A 22500-nucleotide genomic window follows, 5' to 3' on the forward strand; every position below is an offset into this window, starting at 1 on the left:
GAATTAAACAAGGATAATAAATATATTAAAGGGACATTATGGAAGTGTGACAGTCAAAACATGTATAGAAATAATAAATGTCTTCTTCATACATTCTCCTGCAATGACGCTGAAGAAGCCGGCAGCCGTTGGCGAAACTGTAGCTACTAACAGGTAAACAAAACTGTTTCTGTGTTTAAAAAAGAACGAAAGCATGGATTTAGAAAGACACAGCAAGAACACACCTAAGAGGCTGCTTCATGCGCGTTCACGCTCAGGCATCGCCCGTAGCATTTGCTATCCGTAGCTTTAGCAGCAGAGAGAGAGGCAGTGCCACTTTGTCGCTGTTCCTAACGCCTAGTGACAAAGCTAGCTACATTTCTGAGGACCCTTAGCTACTTTCTGTAGAACTTTCTTCTAGATATTTCCTGCTAATTAGCAACAAAACAGCCATTTTCACTCCGAACCGTTCTTTGGTTTGACGTTGTTTCAGCTGTCATCAAGGATATAAATGTTACAGATACAAATGACATCACTGGCGCTTTATCTCACCTAGTAAGATGTCGGACTCTCGTGCAGAAGACCTGGGTTTGATTCTGGGTGTGAACATAGTTTATTTAGAGTTTCTTTTTTACATTAATGGTATTTTTTTTTTTACAGTAAGATGCCCAAATTTTTATTTGAGACTTGCCGAACGGCATTGAATTCACAGATAAAAAAGATGTGGGTTCAACTTTCATTTTGGAACAATTTTTCAAGCAAGGGAAGGGAATGATCTGAGCATGCAGGAGGACTGACCCATCATAAACCTTTGTCAGCTGTGCTGAAGAGAAAGGTACAGAACCAAATTATTTAATTAATTAGCTGCGCGTTCTCCTGTCCTCTGTCCTCCGGGCCACACACACACACACACACACACACACACACACACACACACACACACGGGACGGTCTCAGCTGTTATTTTCGTTAAGGAGTGTGCACGTACAGCATGCGCGCCTCGTGCACGAGCCTAATATTGAAGCTGCCGTTACGCTTTTGGCCTGAGGGGGCAATCACGAGCGTAAAAATTCAAAACTCAGTAAAGTCCCTTGAAGGTGGAAAAAGCAAAGACCAAACTGAAGTATAAAAAGTGACGAGGACAGGGTGCCGATAAGCCCCCTCAGACCCCAGCCATCTGCCACTGAGCAGGTAAACTAACAGAGTCGGGTTTGTAGAAATGAAAAGACGAGTTTTTGACTCAGTTAACCCAAAATTGGTTTAAATAATACAAAACGAGTCACTTTTAACAAAAGTGACCAAAACTCATCTTAGCTACCTTATTGAATCAATAGATAACTTCGCACAAACTTTCTTTGTTCTCCTTTTGTTTTGTTCTTTTAAAATGTAGGCCTTAAAAATGCAGGGTTGCTGTGGAAAGGTGAGGAACACCAACAGGAAACTGTCGTAGAAAGCTTCTTGAACAACCTGAGTTTGTAGAAACATGGATTAGTTCCACTTGGACAGATGAGCTAACAACGATTCTGAAAAGGGCCGATTAGAAAGTGTTTCTACCTTCTTAAAACACCTGAAACCAGAGAAAAAGAAAAATCATAAAAGTTCTTACAAACAGCCGTGTTTCCACTAAACGAGCTCCGGGACATTCTGGGACGGGACTCAGTCCTCTCCACCTGTTGCGTCTCCATACTTTCATTTTATTCCAACACATTCTCACACCCAAGGAGTCAAAATATGACATGTGTGACCAAGCGTCAATACATGACTATTTGGGACGCCCCAGCGCGTCAGGAGACGACGATCAGGGACACGTTGGGTCACGTGGCTCCGCTGGCGTCACTGTTTGACGCACGCGGTCACACGGACATTATTCGACTATTTAACCTTCCCCTCACCCCAGTCCTAACCTTAAGGCCCATAAACTGTGACCTTAAGGTTAGGATTGGGGTGAGGGGAAGGTTAAGTAGTTCACAAGTAGTTCTAATGTCCGTCTCACCACCGGCGTCGGACACCGACGCTCTGGGACGCTGCGTCAGCTGTTTGTCCCTGATCGTCGTCTCCTGATGCGCTGGGGCGTCCCGAATGGTCACATATTGACGCCTTGGGTGTGAGAATGTGTTGTTTATTCTGTCAAAGTACGCCGTAATTTAATCCATTCGGAGGACCGGGGGAGCAGCTGTGCCATGTAAAATGTGACGTTCAAAGACCAAAAAGAAGCATAGTTTTTCACAGCGCTCTGTGAGTTACGGAGTTTAGGGGGGATCTCCGCTGCTATTTCTGGGCATTTTTAGTAGCGAAGATTTTAAAGCAGCGTCCCAGTAAACTCCCGAAAGAGCAAATTTTTTTTATGGAGACACAACGGCCGAGAAGACTCCGCTTTTTCGCTGTCACCTTCTCCCTCCCAGAAATCTAGCAAAACTCCGACAGTGACAACACGACTAGCTAACGCTAGTCTCGCTCCTCTCCTCTCTCCAGCTACATGTGGTTCACTACAACTCAGAGCTCTACACCAACATGTCCGCAGCGATGACGCAGAAAGACGGTTTGGCTGTTTTTGGAATTCTCATCGAGGTAACGCAACAGGACACAACTGCGACTCAGAGCGGAGAGCAGCCGTTGGAGGATTTTAAGCAGAGTAAGTCTGAGCTATGATTTCTCAGACAGGTGACGAGACGAACCCGGCCTTCAACAACATCCTCAACCACATGAGTCGCGTCAGATATGCAGGTATGGGTCATCCCACATCGGCTGCATCTGTAATCTCCGCCAATCAAATTAATTGAAAAAACAAGATAATTATGAACATCTTTGTGTTTTTGTCCCATTGCTGCCTGCCACAACTTCACTGACTCTCTCCTTCAGACCAGAAAGCTTTCATCCCAGCCTTCGATGTCCAGTCCCTCTTTCCTGAGGATCTGGGTCGCTACTATCGATACAACGGTTCCTTAACAACCCCCCCCTGCTACCAGAGCGTCATCTGGACGGTGTTTCATGAACGGGTTCAAATCTCAAAGGCACAGGTCTCGTTAAAGACACATGAAAAGAACCAAACATGCCTCATTTCCATGTTTATGACTTTAAAACATTCTGATTGTTAAGTGGTAAACATACCTATAAAGGAATGTTTAAACTGTGTTAAAAAACAGAAAACAGACGTGTTTTCACTTTAGTCTGACAGAGTTGCTGTTTCTTGATTTTCAGTCAAATTTTGCTTTCCATGAGCAGATAAAAATCTGTTATCAATTAAGGATTTAATTTAATTTAATTTAATTTAATTTAATTTAATTTAATTAAAGGTGAACCTAAATCCTCACCTGCTGCACTTTGCTGCATCAATGGCGCCCCCGAGGGGTGGCCAGGGGTGGCCCTGGCCACCCCCAGAAAATTGCTGTTCCCCCCAGCAAAAGCCAGTGTAAATAAATCATATTAATGTTCACTCAAACTATAAATCTTTCTTATTTATTCAAGACTTAATTGTAAAAAAAAATAAAAATAAGACAATTAATGAGTTGAGAAATAATCAGAATTAAAAGATACATGTTTCTGCTTCTCAACTTTAAAACATTTTTAATCTCCGTAGTTTTTGTGAACACAGCAACAGGTGTATTAAAATAATAATAAAAAAACATTTAAAAATAACATTTTAAATAACTGAAATTTTTGTGTTTGTAAAACTTAAAGGGACATTATGGAAGTGTGACAGCCAAAACATGTATAGAAATAATAAATGTCTTCTTCATACATTCTCCTGCAATGCCCTGGTCCTGTAGAATGAGCCCTGGCATTTTTACTGTGATTGCCTGTTTTTCTGTAAAATCACAGAAAAAGAGAGATGCTCGGGTCGAGCAGGCTGCTTCATGCGCGTTCACGCTCAGGCATCGCCCGTAGCATTTGCTATCCGTAGCTTTAGCAGCAGAGAGAGAGGCAGTGCCACTTTGTCGCTGTTCCTAACGCCTAGTGACAAAGCTAGCTACATTTCTGAGGACCCTTAGCTACTTTCTGTAGAACTTTCTTCTAGATATTTCCTGCTAATTAGCAACAAAATAGCCATTTTCACTTCGAACCGTTCTTTGGTTTGACGTTGTTTCAGCTGTCATCAAGGATATAAATGTTACAGATACAAAGAATGTCACTGGCGCTTTATCTCACCTGATAAGATACCTGACTCACATGCAGAAGACCTGGTTTTGATTCTGGATGTGAACATAGTTCATTTAAAGTTTCTTTTTTACGTTAATGGTATATGTTTTTACAGTAAGATGCCCAAATTTTTATTTGAGACTCGCCGAACGGCATTGAATTCACAGATAAAAAAAGATGTGGGTTCAACTTTCATTTTGGAACAATTTTTCAAGCAAGGGAAGGGAATGATCTGAGCATGCAGGAGGACTGACCCATCTTAAACCTTTGTCGGCTGTGCTGAAGAGAAAGGTACAGAACCACATTATTTAATTAATTAGCTGCACGTTCTCCTGTCCTCAGTCCTCCGGGACACACACACACACACACACACACACACACACACACACACACACACACACACACACACACACACACACACACACACAAGGGACTGTCTCAGCTGTTATTTTCGTTAAGGAGTGTGCACGTACAGCATGCGCGCCTCGTGCACGGGCCTACTATTGAAGCTGCCGTTACGCTTTTGGCCTGAGGGGGCAATCGCGAGCGTGAACATTCAAAACTCCGTAAAGTCCCTTTAAGTTAAAAGGTTTTTTTTATAATAAAAATGAATCAAGGAGCAATGCAAAACATCTCCCAGAGTTTCCACAAGGACCAATTTGGTGTGCCACCCCAAAAATTTCTATGGACCCATCTGGCCTCCCCATCAACATTTTCTGGAGACGCCCCTGTGCTGCACCGCTCTTTGAATCCCCCATGTGCATGACGGAATAAATCACAGTGATGCTGTCTCTATGTCTTCTGTCTTCCTGCTCCAGCTGCTAAAGTTAGAGACGATGCTCTACTCCAGCAAAGCTGCATCTGCAGCCAGCATGCTGCTGCAGGACAACTACAGAGTAACGCAGCCTCTCAACCACAGAGTCGTCTTTGCCTCCTTTTCTGCAGGTTAGACCGACAACATGTGCTATATCGAAAATAAACATCATGGTCAGAAGGATGCCTCGATTCAATGGTGGAGCGAAAACGCATCCGGGAACACTGAGCGAACTTGGCATGATGTGTGCTTAGGATTGCAGCAGTACTTGCCTTGTTGATGACGTCTCACAAGGACGCGAGTACACAAGTTCGTACACAAGTTCAGAGATACGCATACTGAGACAAGGTCAAGGAATCTTGTGCTAAGCTAACTGAGGCGTGTCAGCCATTGGTTGACAGCTCTCTCTTGTGGAATCTATCGGTCAATGATAGGCTTACAGAGGCCAGGGGAGGGACTTAGGGTAACATGATTTATGCAACATTTCCTGCTTTACATCATAGAACAGGGTCAAATATTAACATTTCTCAAGGGATACTAGGCAACTTTATCATGTTTTTAAATCCTTTTCTTGAGTCAGAATGTGCTAAAACGACCTTTTACGGCACAGATGTCAAACTCTGGTCCTCGAGGTCCCATTCCACATGTTTTAGTGTTTTCCCTCTTTCAAAACAGCTGATTTCAGTCAGCAGGTGCTTAGCAGGCTTGATGAGCTGCTGCACAGGTGAATCAACCGTGTTGGAACAGGGAAACAACAAAAAGATGCAGGACACCGACCCTGTCACTGAGACCCCACAGCCTCCTGTGGCCAGAAGACCGCATTTGCAACTTCAAAGTGCCACTCTGGTCTGTTGGACTTAGAAAACACTTTAGCTGCCGTCTGCTTCCAGCACGTTTCCTGCTTGTTTTAGATCATGAACACAGCTGATTTGTTTAATTTAGTGATGAACCGCTCCTGTAGCGACTAATGAAGGCTGGGAGACACTTCAGCTGTTAGATTAAGGGGAAATCACTACCAGCTCAGTGTCCTGGTGGTAGAGTGGCCGTCCTGAGACTGGGAGATCAGGGTTTGTTTCCTGGTCGGGTCGTACCAAAGACTTTGGTAGAGGGTGCTAAAAGCAAGCCAAAACTGCACAGTCTGCTTTTTTTAACCCCTTCTTAGGGCTCTACAACCCTCCAAGGCACTTCACAAAACAAATTTCCGGTACCTAGGAATCGATACCGGTACTTAACGGTACCAATTTTCGATAATTTTGAGTGTTTAATATTTTAATTTTCTTTTATAATTAGATATATATTTTTGTCAATATATAACCATATTTGATAAATATCACGATAAATAACATACAACTGTTTGTATTTTAACATCGTCCTTGTAGTTTTATAAGCTGATAATTAAACTGAAGCAAACATCTTTACTGTGAACTAAATTTTTCTGTGTACCTTCATTCCTTTGGCCGTCCTTTTTCATTTGATTTTTCCTACTGGGAAGTTAGAATTTCCGAGGAGAAAGCGAACGCACCATTAGCTGATAACAATGGTGGCAATGGAAGCTAACATATCAAGCTAACATTATCTTAAACAGTTTATTTAGCTGCTGGAGCAGATTAAAACGATGATGCCTCACACTTAGATCGATGTCGCTGGTTTTATCTTCACCCAATCACCTGTCGCATTTAGTAAAGTGAAGCCAAACTTTAGAGCACGTTCATGTTCTTCTAGTCGGAACTTCGGAGTTCCGAGGAGAAAGCGAACGCACCATTAGCGAAACGGAAGCTAACAAATCAAGCTAACTTTATCTCAAACATTTTATTTACCTACCGGAGCAGATTAAGATGAGGATGTCTCACTTAGATCGTTGTCGCTGGTTTCATCATCACCCAGTTACCCATCACATTTAGTGAAGTGGACCCAAGCTTTAGCGTGCGTTCTTTCTACCATGCTGCTCTGTTTACAACTGGCTCGCAGCGACCGACGACTAACACTCTTGCGCAACTGTCTATGCAAGTTCTCGTTATGAAGGGTACCGAAACGAGGCACCGTTCCAAATGACGTGAATCGGTGCTCAGTCGGTACTATGGAATTCGGTCAGTACCTTAAAAAGTACCGAATTCAGTACCCATCGCTAGACGACAGCAGCATTCTCTGGTGAGAGCCATGATTGAACCCACAGCCTCTCTCCTGAGCTAATCATAACATTTAAACTACGTACTCCAGCTTAAAGTGACACTTGAACAGACTTTAGGGATAAAATGTGTGTCTGATTTTATTCTGATGCCAGGTCAAGCTGATTTTTTTAACTCCAGGTTTTTAGGAAGGGACATGGGTCCAAATCTCACAGCTGCCACCATTTGTTGTGGCCAAAATATTATAAGGGACAAAGAAAAGCCCAGATTGTTGATTTTTACAAATCTTATATAAAAAAGTTAAACGGAGGATAAAATAATTTTACATTCAGACAATAAAACTACTGAGAAATGCAGCCTTCTTCACACGAGACCAAAAGTGTAGTTAGAGACACACACGTGAACTTAACCAACTACCAGTGACTTAGAAAGCAGTAAACATAAGAAGACAGACTCATAGAGGGGAAAGAAATACAGAGGGAGGACTGGAAAATCAGTGAAAGCTGCGTTTGTTTGTGGTTAGCTCAGTGGAAGGGATTTGCAAAGAGTAAACACAGACTCCGTTGTTTCAACACAAGTCTGACAAATGGGAGAGAAACAGGGAAACGGAGGCAGAGACAAGAGGACAAAAGGAGACAGCGTTTGTGTAAAGCGCTCTTTGTGGTGAGGGACTGAAGTGGAAGGTTTGTGATATCAGCAGTTTCACAGTCTATGGCGTGGTATGGGGGATAAAATTAAGACTACTGCCCAGTAGGGCTGCTCAATTAATCAAATTTTAATCACGATTACGATCGGACTTTTGAACGATTATAAAAAACAAAACAAGCCGATTATTTGCTCCTCCCGCTTGCGCTGCCCCGAGTTGCAAATGAAGCGCTCCTCCCACGGTGTTGCCAACTTAGCGACTTTGACGCTATTTCCAACAGCTTTTCAGACCCCCTTCTTGACTTTTTAAATCTTAAAAGTACCTAGCGAACATCTCAGAAACATCTCTGGTAACCCTTAGCTACTTTCTGGATAACTGTCGTCGATGTTTCCTGCAGGTTAGCTAAACACTCCGCCTGCGCTCCGGACCGTTCTTCACAACATTAGGAAAGGGAATGGTGAAGTGATGTGTCGGTCGCTAAAGAAACAGCTCTCGGAGCCGGCTCCTTGTTGGATTAACCAGAGTGAGTGACACACACACCGCACCTGCGGACTCCTGAGCAGCTAAAAACAGCTAAATGTGCGCGTGTGGCGTGCTAAACACACGTGCAGCTTGCCCCTGATCGGGGCACCCCCCCAAGGGGGGTGGGGGTGGGGGGTGCAGCTGTGGTTGGGACAATTATTACATTAACTGATGGACCTGTAAATAAATAGTTTATAAATAAGGTAGAAACAGATAGAAATAAGTTCCTCACACTGATAAATAATAACTAATCTCTCTGAGGACACGGTGCTAGTGCACTCTCCTACAGCACATTGACACGACTCAATAAATGTTACGCAACATTTTGTGAACATCAATTTATTTGCATTTATTTGTTATTAATGCCACTGTATAATTCTTGCTGTCAGCATTTGCAAGATATTGGTATTTAGGTCTGTACTGGTTAGACTTAAATGAGTTAAACCAAGGTCTATAGCCCTTGGGTCATAAGTATATAGGTCTTTATATACTGGGAATCAGGAGTTATTTTAGTGATCATCTTGTTTCTTATTTATTTTTGTCCTGATTGCGCCCTTAGCAATTTTATGACTGAATAAAAACAAATAAAATCAACATAAATTGAAAAATCGTCCTAAATAGCATGTCTCGGAGAGTCACTAGTCAGCTAGTGGCTAGCCTAGGCACGCTAATGGCTAGCCTCTCCGATGCTAACGCCAGCCTATCCATGCTAATGGTCCATCAAGGGGGTAGGAAATCCAGCTAGTGGCCCGCCTAGGCACGCTAATGGCTAGTCTCTCCAATGCTAACACCAGCCTGTCCAGGCTAACGCTAGCCTATCCATGCTAATAGACAGCAGAGGGAGTGTGTGATCCAGTCAATGACCAGCCGGGGGCTGCTAGTCCCTAGCGTATGTAGTAGTAACGCCGGTAAAGGGGCTATTCTTCAGTAAGCAGCGCCAGCCTCTCAGTTACCGGCGCCAGCTTATCATTAATCAGATCAGTAGTTTGCTTCAGAATTTATATAGCCTCCTGCTGCTGGGCAGTAGTCTTAACTTTGGCCCCCATACCACGCCATACACAGACAGCAGGTTTCACTGACTCTGCTGAGATGTTTCTCATCATGTGTTTTGTGTTTTTATAGATTCAGGAACGGAGCTCTCCTCCGGTAAGACGTGGCTATAATCAACCAGCTGGATTCCATTGCTCTGATTTATTTTGGCTAGTGTGGAAACGTTTGTGCGCCTGTGATCATCTCTCCCACAGGCGAGGTGACAGCCATAGTGATCGGAGCGATGTGCGGCTGCGTGGGTCTGGCGGTAATCGTCCGCTTCATCGTGAAGACCGTACGGTAAGGTCCCGCTCCTTCGTGTTCCAGGTCCAGATGGGCAGAGGGAAACGCTGGAGATGGGTTTTTAGTTTGGACCCAAACTCTGTGGCGGGATCCCGGACTGGACTCACTCTGTCTCTTCTCTCTTGGCAGATTTTTCAAAGTCCTCCATCTTGAAACAGTTGTGGTAAACAGGTGGCTTACCTACCGACAAGGAACACCAGCTAGTCCAGACTGACTGGTTATTTATTTTAAACAAACACTCTTACCCACTGCTTAACTAACCAAGGAGCAGAGGAAATAACACACGGCTAATATTTTGCTATACTTACCAACTATTGAATGAAACGACAGCGGCCCGGAGCGCGCCGGCCGATCTGGGATTCTCCAGATTGCCGGTCCGCCTCTGGACACGGAGAGTTTGTTTTACACCAGATGCGACACGACTCATGTTCCAAAACATTCCGCTTTTGTCTCACCACTCCACAAAAGTGGATAAGTAGATAAATAGTTCCCTTTGGGACCATCTAGACGTCTTTTTAGCAAACGTGAGACAGACTTTAACGCCGTGTTTGGTCATCAGAGGTTACGAACCGCCCCTCCCTCTGATTTTCCTTGTTGAATCATGACCTCCGACCACCCAGTTATGCATGAATGTTCAAACTGGCGACTGACCTGTGATCTGCTGTAATCATCTAGCCAATCATATGTTAACCTGAGTTTAATCCTGTGGGTGTCCCATGACTGAAGGATTCTCAGAGTTATGTTTTTTTTCACCGTTTCCTATAATCTCCATCAGCCGTGTGCACATAATTAAAACCTAATCTTGCCTAATAGGAGCAGGAATCAGGTCTTTGACGTGTTAAATGCCTAATTTACTTTCTGTTCTGCTCTTGTGATTCTCTCTCTTGATCTTGTGACAGCTCTACATCTAGCTGGGACGTCCTGCACAATAGCCGGCCTGCTCCCATGCCAAGGTCACTGCTCAGATCTAGAGTCCCGACCACACCTCTTAGTTTTAACCCACAGTTCACAAAAACCCAACCTCTTTAGATAAGACTCCTGTAACTCTACGTGAAGCTACAAACCCTCTTTAGGATGTTTCCATGTTGAACACGTCAGTTTCATTAATTCAGCTTGTAATCAGAGTTATTACAGCTGGTACTTACTGATTTATGACAATACTGCAACCAAGCAGTTGAACACTTTCAGTGGTGGCGTCCTACAAAGGGTCCCAATCTGTCTTGTGACAAGGTTCAAGAAATATTGTTTTCATCACCAATCCACTAAACAATCTGCGTTAAAGGTGGAACTCTGAAAAATGAAAATCAGCCGTGCTCAAGTTCATTTTATTTATAAAGTCCCTTCCCACCCCCAATCAAGGGCCCAAGGTGCTGCAAAGAAGCAGCACAATAATACAGCTCTGTAATAAAATACAGAGATAAAAACGTTTAAAAAGAAAAAAGAGATAAAAACAATAAAAGAACAGTGATCAAAAACGTTAAAATGTAAATAGAAACGACTAAGAAACAGACCTAAAGTACAGTTTAAGCCTTGCTTTAAAGCGGGCAGCGATGTGGACGGCTTGATTTCTTGTGGGCGTTGGTTCCGAAGCCAAGGACCCAGGACTGCGAAGGCACGGTCAGCCCTAGACTTACGCTTTGATCGCGGCACCACCAAAAGGTCACTCCGACCCGAACGCAGCGATCTTGCGGGGACGTAACGGGTCAGCAGGGAGGCTAAATATGGTGGCGCTGATCCAGACGGGGATTGAAAACCAAGAACCAGGATTTTGAACAAGATGTAACTCTTCACCGGTAGCCGGTCCAAAGCTGTCAGGAGGGCAGAGACATGCTCCCACGTGCTCCATACAGAAATCTGGGAACACCGTTTTGGACCAGCTGGAGCCGAGTCATTAAGGAATGGCTCAAGCCAGCCTAGAGGGAGTTGCAGTACTCTAGCCTAGAGATGATAAAAGCATTGGCTACAGCTTTCAACTCCTGCTTAGCTAAGATCAACTGTCACGTTGGGAGCCAAGAGGAGGTTAGGACCCAAAGATGCAGAGAACCAGATGACACTGAGTGGAGAAATAACGTAAAATCCTTTATTAAGAATAAATCCAAAAAGGCAGGGAGACAAAAACAAAAAATAAAAAAGTCCCAATAACAAAACCTAGAATATCCAAAAACGAAGACCAAAACCTAGAGAGGGTGACACAAGACAATGACCCAACAACAAACAGAGACGCAGACAGGGTTATGTACACTGGGGCATGATGAGAGGCAGATAAGCTGCAGGTGTGTGGGGAGAGAAACCAAGTGAAAGCAATAACTAGCATGACCTAAGAGTAGAAACCTAAAGACAAGAAGAGCCAGCAAAATAATTAATATTCTAAGGGGGAAGGAAAACTACAAAAATCGGTGGGAAAACACACTAAAGAGACTAATAAAATGAAAAGCTGAACCTATAGAAAAAACTGCAGAGGGGTGACTAGGGGAGACCAAAGGAACACAGGACCTGGGAGGGATAATCTGGAGGGATGCAGACCAGGGGACACATGAGGAACACAAAGAGACACATAAGGGGATCCTTAGAGGGGGATGGAGCACACAAGGAGACACATGAGGGAGACGCAGGCCATGACATCAACTCAATATTAGATAAGCGCCTTAACAGCAGAGTTCACCTGACTATCAAATCGCAGACCAGAGTCTATCTAGCTTTACTCTCAGTACCCCAGCGTCCTGCAGGATGGAAATGTGTTGCCACAGCACAGCCTGACCAAGGATAAACACACACAAACGTAGAGCAAAGTAAGCCGTCAAGGCGCTCATTATTTAATGATCATTTCCGATTCTAACAGGTCACTCTGAGTGTTTCATGCAGGCTGAACATGAAAATAGTCTCCTACACCTATCTCCTCCAGTAGCTTCTGATATAAAACAGACAGTGAAACTCTAGGATAGAAAATCCTGACAGATCTACGTCACACTGTCACCAACATTCATGGATTCACCCATGCAAGGCTGTTGTTGGTTTAGCGTCCAGGAAACGGCAGAGAACGTCTCAGCTAGTAGGGGTTGTACGAACTAGTCGACTTCACGGCTCTGTAGTGACTTTTTATGCCTGTCATCAACTAGTCGCTGTCACGTGATAATGACTGACAAGATGCAGTCCTCGGAAAAGACAGCAGGTGATGAGCCCCTGCGCGTCTGGATCGAGGCGGAGGCGACGCGCTGTGCGGTACTGGCACCGGCGGTAAAACGGACATTTAACCAAACTGTGACCTTTTCCCTCTTGCAATTTAACCTTCCCCTCACCCCCATCCTAATCTTAACCAGTTTGTGCATGCAAAGCTCTGATCGTTGACGTGCGCTCCACACATTGCGTCCTGAGCACCGCCAAATCAGGTGTCACCACCTCAAAAACAAAGTAAACACGCGATCGTTCATGTCGGCTCATTTCCTTTCATGTTTTCTGTCTGTTATTTGTGCCTGATGCATTTCGCTGCTGCGGAGCGAGGCGCATCTCCTGTTGTCCTCCGGTGACGCACCCCCAAGATTCCACTATCTCCACTCCGCTCCGGCATGAACTCCGCAGCAAAAACGGTCCCGTTGTAGTCGGCCGGCGAGCAGCGGCACTCCGCTGTTTTTGTAGTCGGTAGATCTTTTAGAACTGCAGTTCAAAGGTAACTCATGAGGTGAATATATATGAACCCAGGTAGCAGTTTTTCTTTAGGATTGAGAGGAGATGCAGGAAGATAATAAACAGGCAGGACAGAAAAATAGTCAAATAAAAACAAGTTAGTTTTTGTACCTGCTGGTTGCAACAAACAGACGCCACTGAAGGTAATCAGAAGTGAGGAACAGAAAATGAAATAATTATTTTAATGTTTAGAGCAGCAGGAACTCTGAGAGGCTGCAGGCGCATCAGTGAGTTTGCGGCCGCTGTGCAGGGGGAGGGGGGAGAGGGCTGAAGCAGGAACTACCGTTGTTAAAAGAGAGGTGTTAACTTAGAAAATGTGGGCGCAATTTTAATTGTCAAAAACTCCAGCGAACCTACCGACCCCCCCCCCCCCCCCCCGCGCGCTTCCGGCGTATGCCGTCATCAACGACTAGTCGAAGTCGACTCGACTTTCATTACTTGACTGTCGACTTTGAAAAAAATAAAGTCGTGCAGGCCCTATCAGCTAGTAGAAGCTAACTGTTAGCATTAGCAACTCCACCACACAGCAGAACTCCTCCAGGCTTGTGTTATTTGTGAGATAAAACATCAGCGTTGCAAAGCAAACAGAGTCAGTGGTAGAGTCGTGTTGCTGTTAGCCAGTCTGAGGCGAGACGTGCAAATTTCAGGGAGTAAAGCCTGCTTCATGCTTCTGCGTCTGCGTCAGCGCGGAGACACGCAACGCCAATATCCGTCCTTGCGGGCCTGCTGGAGAGCTCCACAAGGACGGACGGAGTCGAGCTCTCTTTTCTAAACATCCGTCCGTCGAGACGGACAACGCAAGCTTGTGATTGGTCAGGACGCCGCTGTCGTCTACACCGCCACCGTTGCGCCCTCAAAAACATAAAGAGAGACGAGGATAACTAGCGGCAGACACAGAGGAGCTTGAAGAATACCTCGCGAAAAAACGCTAAAAACATGAACGTTTAATTCCCCCGTGACTGGAGGAGTGAAAAGATGCGCAGCAAGCGTTTTATTTGTGGACGGAAATGACAGGAAACGTGGGTTTAGAGGTGGCGAGCGCAGGAAGAGGTGGAGGAGGATGAGAGACAAATTTGTCTGTGTTAAAAAGTCTCTTATATACAAAAACACAATATAAACACACTATCTTGGACCTATACATGACAGGATACCACAGAACAGCGCTACGCCCTCTGGTGTCCTGGCGGGGAATTGCTTTGCAACACACCCCAGGAGACGGAGAAGCATGAGGGCTAAATGTCTCCGTCCATGCGTGTCTGTCCCTCTTGGAGCTGACAGAGAAGCATGAATCAGGCTTAAGACTCAAAATCCCCCCGACGCGTCAGCCTGAGGAAGTTTGCAAACGCTAACGAAACGTAGCGGGAAAACAGGTAACAAAACTGTTCTGTGTTTTAAAAAAAGAACTACAGCATGGAATTAGAAATACAACACAGCAAGAACACACCTAAGATGTTCAGAGAAGACATCATACTTTTGCAAAGCACCCTTTAACACGCCTCCCTCCACTAACCCACCCAAGGTGGACCTCTTCTGGGTAACAAAGGAAGTGCACTAAGAAAGAGAACAGCCTGCTTTACCATTACATGGATGAATTAACGGGATTTATTTGTTCTTTTGTGTCTTTCAGGATAAACGAATCTGGAAAATCAAAAGAGAAAAATCAAGAATTGGTTCTGAACACATCTTTAGAACCTGAAAGGAAAGAAGAACTTTCACCGGATTCAGCTCGGCCCACGAGACTCAGCCAAGCTGTCTGCTCATCCCAGACAGATGCAAAGATACTTTCAGTTTAAAGCATCGACAGGAAGTGAAAGCGGTGCAGAACGTCCACACCTGCTTTCTCCATCACAACTGTTTCAAGGTTCTTTTCCATTACAGCTGTGGTGTACGGCACTCCGCCCACACCAAAACCACACAAAGCACTTGAAAATGTTGTTTTGCTGATTTTGTGTTCAGGCACGACTCAGATGAGTGATTAATGTAAAAATGCAGTATATATATTTTATTCTTTTCCCATGGATTTGAAGTTGTTTTGTCACATGAGCACACTGCACTAACATGCTGTTACGGCTCCACTGGTTCATGTGTCAAAGGTAAAGCAATGCTTTATTTTTCACTAAGAACATGAAAGATGATTTTTTTATGAAAACAAGATGTTCATGCATTTCTGACTTGTGCATACACAGATGCTGTACAATTTGGATCAACAGATGTTGTTGAAATCATGACTTTTGTTTATGTTTGTGCTTTCCCTGTGAAGAAAAGAGGATCATCTGCATATCTGATTCATTTTCTTATATCTAATTTGCCAACATGAGCACTAAATTAAAGGGGTGGAACCCAAAACCCTGTTTTAATGATTATCTCTGTAACAGAATGACATGACTGTGTTTTCTTTTCTTCCTCTGCACAAGACTAGTCTGCATGAGATATGGTCTCAAGGTCTCATGCATTCCTTCTAACCTGCTTATTTTCAGCTCAACAGAAGAACGAAGAATGAACTCTTTTATTTTAATTAATCAAAGAACTCTATTTTAATAAAGCTAATCCAACCAAGTGTTAGTCAATAAATAAGATGTGACCTATCTGTGAAATCAAAATATTAACTAGAACTGCAAGCAGTTATCAACGGGTTCCAAGCCATCCAGCGCCAGTCGCCCACCCGGCCGCGCCCTCACCTTTGCCAGTCCTTACGCGGTCCTGCCCCAAAAACACGTTCTCCCGCCGGCGTCCCGTCAGCTTACTTCAGCCGGCGCAGTGAAAGTAACACTCTGTATACGTCATTAAACCTCTTGCACAGCCTATACACATATATTTCACAGGCATGGCTGACTTCTCAATCGTGATTACAATGGAATTCCACCATTTCCTGTTTAAAGAACATGAACATTTAATGAGCAAAGTCATGAGAAATCAGGTTTTATCATATTATTGATTCTAAATTAAATGCTTTTTCAAAAAATAAATATATTGATATGTAAAATTAAACTGACCGAAACAAAAACTTCATTATAAAATCCATATTGGATCTAAAGATTATCAAACAATAATCTATACATCAACAGAATATTACAAATAACATAAATACTTGAGAATGTCTCTAGATTTTCAACAAAAACTATGAGTTTCATTTCGTGACATACTGATCAAATGTTTTTAAAAAATCCTGAAAAATGCACAAATCATCATAAAATTACCAAAATATTCTCACATGGCAATGTTAACATGCAGAATAATATGATGTGTTTTTAAATCAGTAGGTTCAAAGCTTTTTTGAAGAAAAATTGGTTAATATAACTATAAGGGTCACAGACAAAATTAAGATATTCATAAAAAAATAGTGCTACTTTCTAAAATTAGTAGAAAAATCTCAGATCACCATAGGTACATTTGGAATGTTGTAAATGGTTTATATTTATTTTATACCTAAAAAACTTTCTAGCAAAAATTGCTTACTTTTTCGTCCAACTGTACAGAAAAACTAGCAAAAAGTAAAAAATTCATTAAAAATCTAAGCTTTTGTACAAAAATCTCAAATTATTCACAGATTATCTCTGTGATATGAAAATTGTGCTTATATTTTTGTTGGGATGTTAAACGTTAAACTTTTCTTACAATAAAATAATATTTGCATTAGTAGCTGTAAACAAAAATAAGTCCTATAATTAAAAACAAATCAAGACGACATTTTATGTGTTTCATAAACCACCTAAGAGTGAACTTTGTAGCACATTTCAAGAAGATTGTGTTAACAGAATTTGCGCTACAATTGCTAGCCTAAAAATGTATTTTCGTAAATATAAAGTGCAAACCTCTTCGTGGAGCAGCGATTTTCGTTACATAAGCTCAAGGCTACCCAGTTAACACAACCTGAAAATCTTAGCCTCTTACGTGCAAATGATTTTTAGGAAATTTTTCAAATTTGAAATTTTAAATGATCATAAACCACGCCCACTTTAATCAATCATTACCAGTGATAATATAGTCTTAAGACTCTATAATGATGACAACCACTAAGTTTCGTGCAGATCCATTTAGTCGGTTCAGCAGTATAATTTTTCCTATTTATAGCGCCCCCTATTGTTGAATCAAGTTGAAAATCAAGACATACACTTGAATTGACCTAAGGTATGATTGCTATGAACAGCTTTGAAAAATGTCAAAATCTTTTGAAGTTATGCTAAAAAAATGTCCTTCCAAAAAAATATTTTAAAAAGTCATATTTCAAAAATAAGCGAATTATCCAAAATCCGTTCACAATGTTTGGTCAGCCGCTCCTCCTCTCTTGTCAGGCTATGTTTTGATTTGATTGTGTTTGACGGCCGGGAGGAGTTAACGAAAGTACGTTTGACTTACTATGCAAATTTCTTCTAATTTGCATAAGTTTAAAACATATTTTAAAATACTCATCTAAATTTGACTGACTCAATGAACATGCTTGATGAGATCATTTGTTTCTTTTACTAAAAAATTGAGGAGCAACATGCCAAAAACATTTTTTGGCTACAACAGCGCCACCTATTGGACAAAATTCAAAATTTTTTCTGTGATTGTAGATGTCCCTATGACTGATATGATTTGTAACTTTCTTTACAGAATATATATTTTTCATGAGTAGAAGGGTGAAAATTTTTAAAGCCTATAAGCCACGCCCACTTTTTAATCATTTTCGAAATAGAGCTTAAGGGTCCGATGATAAACATATCTGCCAAGTTCTGTTGAAATCCATCAAGCCGTTTTGCTGAAAAAAACTTTTTGACTCTTTATCGCCCCCTATTGGTGAATCCAAACAAATAAACTCAACCGTCATCTTTCTTATGATACCCCCTCCTTCGCTTTTTACCAACACCTGTCGGGACGTAACAATGACTTTAAATGTTCCAACAGGACTGATCTCACGTGGCGTTAAAAGACATGACACATTACTTTCACTGATCCAATCAGAATCTGACAGATCTGACGGAGGAGTGGTTCTGATGGAGTTTGGTAATTTTTCATTCGACCATAAACCAAAACATTCGAAGTATATAACTATGCCCCGTCATCTCTAACGCCAGTTCAAAGCGTTCTAGAGAAAGTGTCGGAGTGGCCAATCCGTAACTCTCCTCTTAAACCAAAAGAATGACAAGCTGAAAAATCGTTGCTATTCCAACTGCAGCAACAGTTCCTTTCAGAATAAAGCTGAACCATCAAGACCCAGGCTTGGGTCTCACCAGACGCCAACAAATTGTCGCGACCCGGAAGTAACTGGACTGGTCGGCAACCGCTGCTTTTGCTACCAGCTCAGTTCCAGAGAAGGTCAAGCTGGACCTCAACATTCCTGACCTAAAGGGGACTTCCTGAAGGGTAGGTAGACCGGCAAATGGTGTCTCATGTGTTTATGAATCTCCTAACCAAAGCTTAACGCGAAGACATCACCTTCAGTTCCCATCAGAACTAATCGCTTCTTCGGATTTGCTGGTTCTGATTAACGTCACACGTCACCCATTCACCGTCTCATCCACCTTAGTTACACCACACATGTAGTGTTTAAAGTCAGTCTAGTTTAATTTGTTAGTAATAAAATTCTTAACTTTTAAACTTGACTCTCTCTTCTGTTGTCTCTGAGTGAACACGAAGCTGTTACATAATCCCTGCAATAAAAGTTCCAATCTTCTGGTTTAAAATAACCTCACAGATCCGTAAGGTGGATTTCATAATTCCTTTGGAATCCTAGGCCGTATGGCTCAAATAACATGTAATTTAAATCATTACTTCTCTGAGTCTAATGGGTCACTCTGAGTTTTCATGCAGGCTGAACATGAAAATAGTCTCCTACACCTATCTCCTGCATTAGCTTCTGAATGAAAACAGACGGTGAAACTCTAGGATTAGAAAATCCTGACAGATCTACGTCACGCTGTCACCAACATTCATGGACTCACCCATCTGGACTCACGTCGGGGAAGGCTGTTGTTGGTTCAGCGTCCAGGAAACAGCAGAGAACGTCTCAGCTAGTAGAAGCTAACTGTTAGCATTAGCAGCTCCACCACACAGCAGAACTCCTCCAGGCTCGTGTTATTAGAGGAGATAAAACATCAACGTTGCAGATCAACCAGAGTCAGTGGTAGAGTCGTGTTGCTGTTAGCCAATCAGAGGAGATCTCTGATGTGGCTCACTACTAGACCCTAAAAATGATGCACCTGTTTTCACTAGTCCACTGCAAATGTGTGGACTAAACAAGCGTTCAACACCTTGAAAACCATTGAAAGTCAGTGGCGTTGTCCTTTTAACACACACTACATCTTTTCTTTCATTTAGTTAAACGCTTTTCTTAAATGTAGTGTTTTTTTATGTAGACCAGAACTGATCAGCTGCGTAGTGTCAGAGGTTCACTGCATGAATGTTTGGTTTCTCAGGTCAGCAGCCTTTTGAACTGAGACTGAAACAGGAAGCACAACAGTGCAAATAGAAATGCACAGATTGATTTTGGCAAGCAGAAACTGACATCAAGAAACCTTTCCTCTTTTTTGATCAGCTGCACATCTGTCTGTGTCTTTTATTAATGACCTACTTCATGTTAAATTTGCATCAGTTTAACATGTTTCCTAAATATTTTGTAGATTTTTAGTAGATCTGGTCTAAATTTGCTTTTGAACTCATTAGAAATACTGGACATCCTGAATACAGGAATGATTTTTCAGGTTGTATCTCTGAAATGAAACTTAACACTCACAAAAAAAAATCCGTTTAAATGTAAGTAAATATTCTTTTAGTGAAAACTCAAGTTTAGATTTTCAGATTTAATTTAAAACTTTGAATTTAACGAAAAAGCTGAAAGGTAATTTTTTTCCGAGGATTTGTCCAACGGTGAATAACATTTAACCAAATAATTAATTATGGTTATCTCCTTTGAGGAGCCTGTAAACGTTTATGTGACAAGTTGGCTTGCTATATTTTAGCAACCATTAGTGAGGTAATTCTGAGTAATTTGGTCCATTGTCATGTAAAATAACTTCAAATACATGGAAAGTTGTTTAATTCAAAATTTAATAAACAACTGAATAAATAATGAATTGAATAAATTAATAAACAACCAAACCAATAATTCAATAAAATAAACAGTTTTATTAACTAACACTCCCATCAGATAAATTAATATCCCCGTGAAAGAGAAATAGAAAACATTTTTTGAAGAATAAAAGCTTGTTTTCTCAAACACTTTATGTTATTTATTCATTTATCTCAGTTTTTAATGGTGTTTCATCTTGGGTTTCATTTTTATTTTTATTATGTGTTTGGACTTTATTTTTAAACAAATTTAGTTTCAGGCTCTTTTTTTCCTGTGCTCACATTTATTTTCTATTTGCTGCAGGATTTAGTAAATACTGACAGTATTTATTTATTTACTTAATTATTAAAAAGTTGTGATTCATTTTAGGACACTTAAATTTGTTTATTTATTTATTGTGTATGTCATGGATTTTGAAAAACTTTTAAACGAACTTGTACGTTTGAGGCTCTTTTTATTTCATGTTCTTATTTGTCATTTGTTTGGTAGAGCATTTAATAGTTTTCATTCATCTATTTGTTGTTTTAATCTATTTTAATTTTGAGTGTAATGGCTTTCCATAGACAATAAGAGCATGAGGTTTCAAACAGAACTACAACAAAGTCCCTGCAATAGTTGGACTGGATCTTCAAGTCGTGTTTTAGCTGTAATTGGATATCTGTGCTGAAGCACGTGACCACCAGGCCACGCCCACTCCCATGCGTCAAACCGGAAGTGACAAACTAAACGGTAGCAGAAGGTTTTCTGCTGCTGGAGCCAGGTAGGGACGTTTCTTTCAGCTGTTCGCGTTTAGAGACCGCTCAGACTCGCAGCGGTGTGCGTTTATAAAGCTTTTATGTAAATGTTGTTGTTTATTTTGGTCATTTATCGGAAAGGTTGAATAAACAAACAGGAATGCATGTCGAAGCCAGCTCACATGGTTGTTATCTGAGTTGTCCTCTTACAGGAATCATGGCTGCTTGCGTGCTTCTCTCCATGGCCGTCTGCCTCCTGCTGACTCAGACCACATCTGCCAGGAACGACGCTCCCTGCCAGCCCTCCAAGTGGAACAACGGCTACAACACTTTCGTCAGACGCCACCTTCCCAGTGGAACTCCTAATTCCGAGGATCGTGCAGAGTGGAGGAAGTACATCCAGAGTCTGGGAGGCTGCGACAGACCCACTCAGTCCTTCCTCCACCCGGAGGACCTGGAGGAGGTGAGATCTGTGTGCTCCAGCAGGGGGAAGGTGCTGAAGGACAACCTGTGCATCAGCCAGCAGCGGTTCACGTTTTTCACCGTGAGGAGCGAGCTGGGAACCTGCGGCATCAAAAGCATCAAGAAGGAATCCAAACACCTGATCCTGGCCTGTGAAGTGTTGGAGAACCAGTGCGTTCCCGTCCACTTTGAGGGAAATCCTGAAGATCTAAAACCAAATAACAACGCCAGAAGCTGCCAGGACCCCGGGGACAAAAACCAAGCTGTTAGTACCAGGATGCCCTGGCTCTGGGTGTTTGTGTGCCTATTCTTTATTTATGCGGTTTGACTTTTTATCAAACATCATGTCAGGTGCATTTCTTCATCAGTCTGAGGCCAAGTTTACATGTTTTCTCCTAGTCAGTATGACATCACAACCCCTTTCATTTCAGTGTGTTGGAAGTTCTGCTTCTAACACTGTTTTTATGGCAGATTTTCAAGATTTTTCACGTGTTTGGAGTCCAGAATTGTGTTTGATTGAAATAATGTGAGCATTTGAGTATTATTTACATGAATTGTGTAATTTATTTTTTAAAAACAGACCTTGTTTTTATATCTGTAATTGAGTCTTTCTCTGATATTTAACCCTCCCACCATCCCAACATTGAGCAGGATTGATGGTTCATCCCTGAGGTCCACCATCATCCTGCTCAATGGTCAACTTTCCTCGCTGGGTCACCCATAAAGACGGTGGGAGGGTTAAACACAGACTAGAGCTAAAATATGCAACGCATGAAACGCCAAATTTCTTAAAAATAAACTTGAATTTTTTTTTTACCCAGTTGGTCCCAAGTTGATGATGGTAACATATTTATACTCGTGTATTGTACTCAACCATAAACATTATTCATAGCTTGTATCACATCACTTGTATTTGTGTTGTATGACTTGGAAGTAAAAGTTTTACATTTCATTTTTATTGGCTTACTAAGAAATGGAAATATCAAAAACAAACTTACAGTATGAGATTATTCACTC

The 22500-nt window shown here is 42.0% G+C and overlaps 1 protein-coding gene across 11 annotated transcripts in view; it reads left to right on the forward strand.

The window, feature by feature from the left end:
- ca14 (carbonic anhydrase XIV) overlaps positions 1 to 22435 on the forward strand; it is a 41293-nt gene extending 18858 nt beyond the window's left edge. Inside the window, exons 5-15 of one of the 11 annotated variants that reach the window (XM_070551171.1) lie at positions 2451 to 2546; positions 2636 to 2702; positions 2838 to 2995; positions 4934 to 5060; positions 9346 to 9369; positions 9468 to 9552; positions 9685 to 9726; positions 10455 to 10508; positions 12672 to 12789; positions 14864 to 18582; positions 21234 to 22435. In XM_070551171.1, coding sequence (XP_070407272.1) covers positions 2451 to 2546; positions 2636 to 2702; positions 2838 to 2995; positions 4934 to 5060; positions 9346 to 9369; positions 9468 to 9552; positions 9685 to 9726; positions 10455 to 10508; positions 12672 to 12789; positions 14864 to 14932 — 840 coding nt within the window. In that variant the 3' untranslated portion in view covers positions 14933 to 18582; positions 21234 to 22435. Of the gene's footprint in view, positions 1 to 2450; positions 2547 to 2635; positions 2703 to 2837; positions 2996 to 4933; positions 5061 to 9345; positions 9370 to 9467; positions 9553 to 9684; positions 9773 to 10454; positions 10509 to 12671; positions 12790 to 14863; positions 18583 to 21233 lie in introns of those variants that run through there. The other 10 variants (XM_070551172.1, XM_054741143.2, XM_070551174.1 and 7 more) reach the window with 10 other exon arrangements.
- Positions 22436 to 22500: the final 65 nt, after the last annotated feature.

Source organism: Nothobranchius furzeri, chromosome 5 (assembly GCF_043380555.1).
Source record: "Nothobranchius furzeri strain GRZ-AD chromosome 5, NfurGRZ-RIMD1, whole genome shotgun sequence".
Classification (NCBI taxonomy): domain Eukaryota; kingdom Metazoa; phylum Chordata; class Actinopteri; order Cyprinodontiformes; family Nothobranchiidae; genus Nothobranchius; species Nothobranchius furzeri.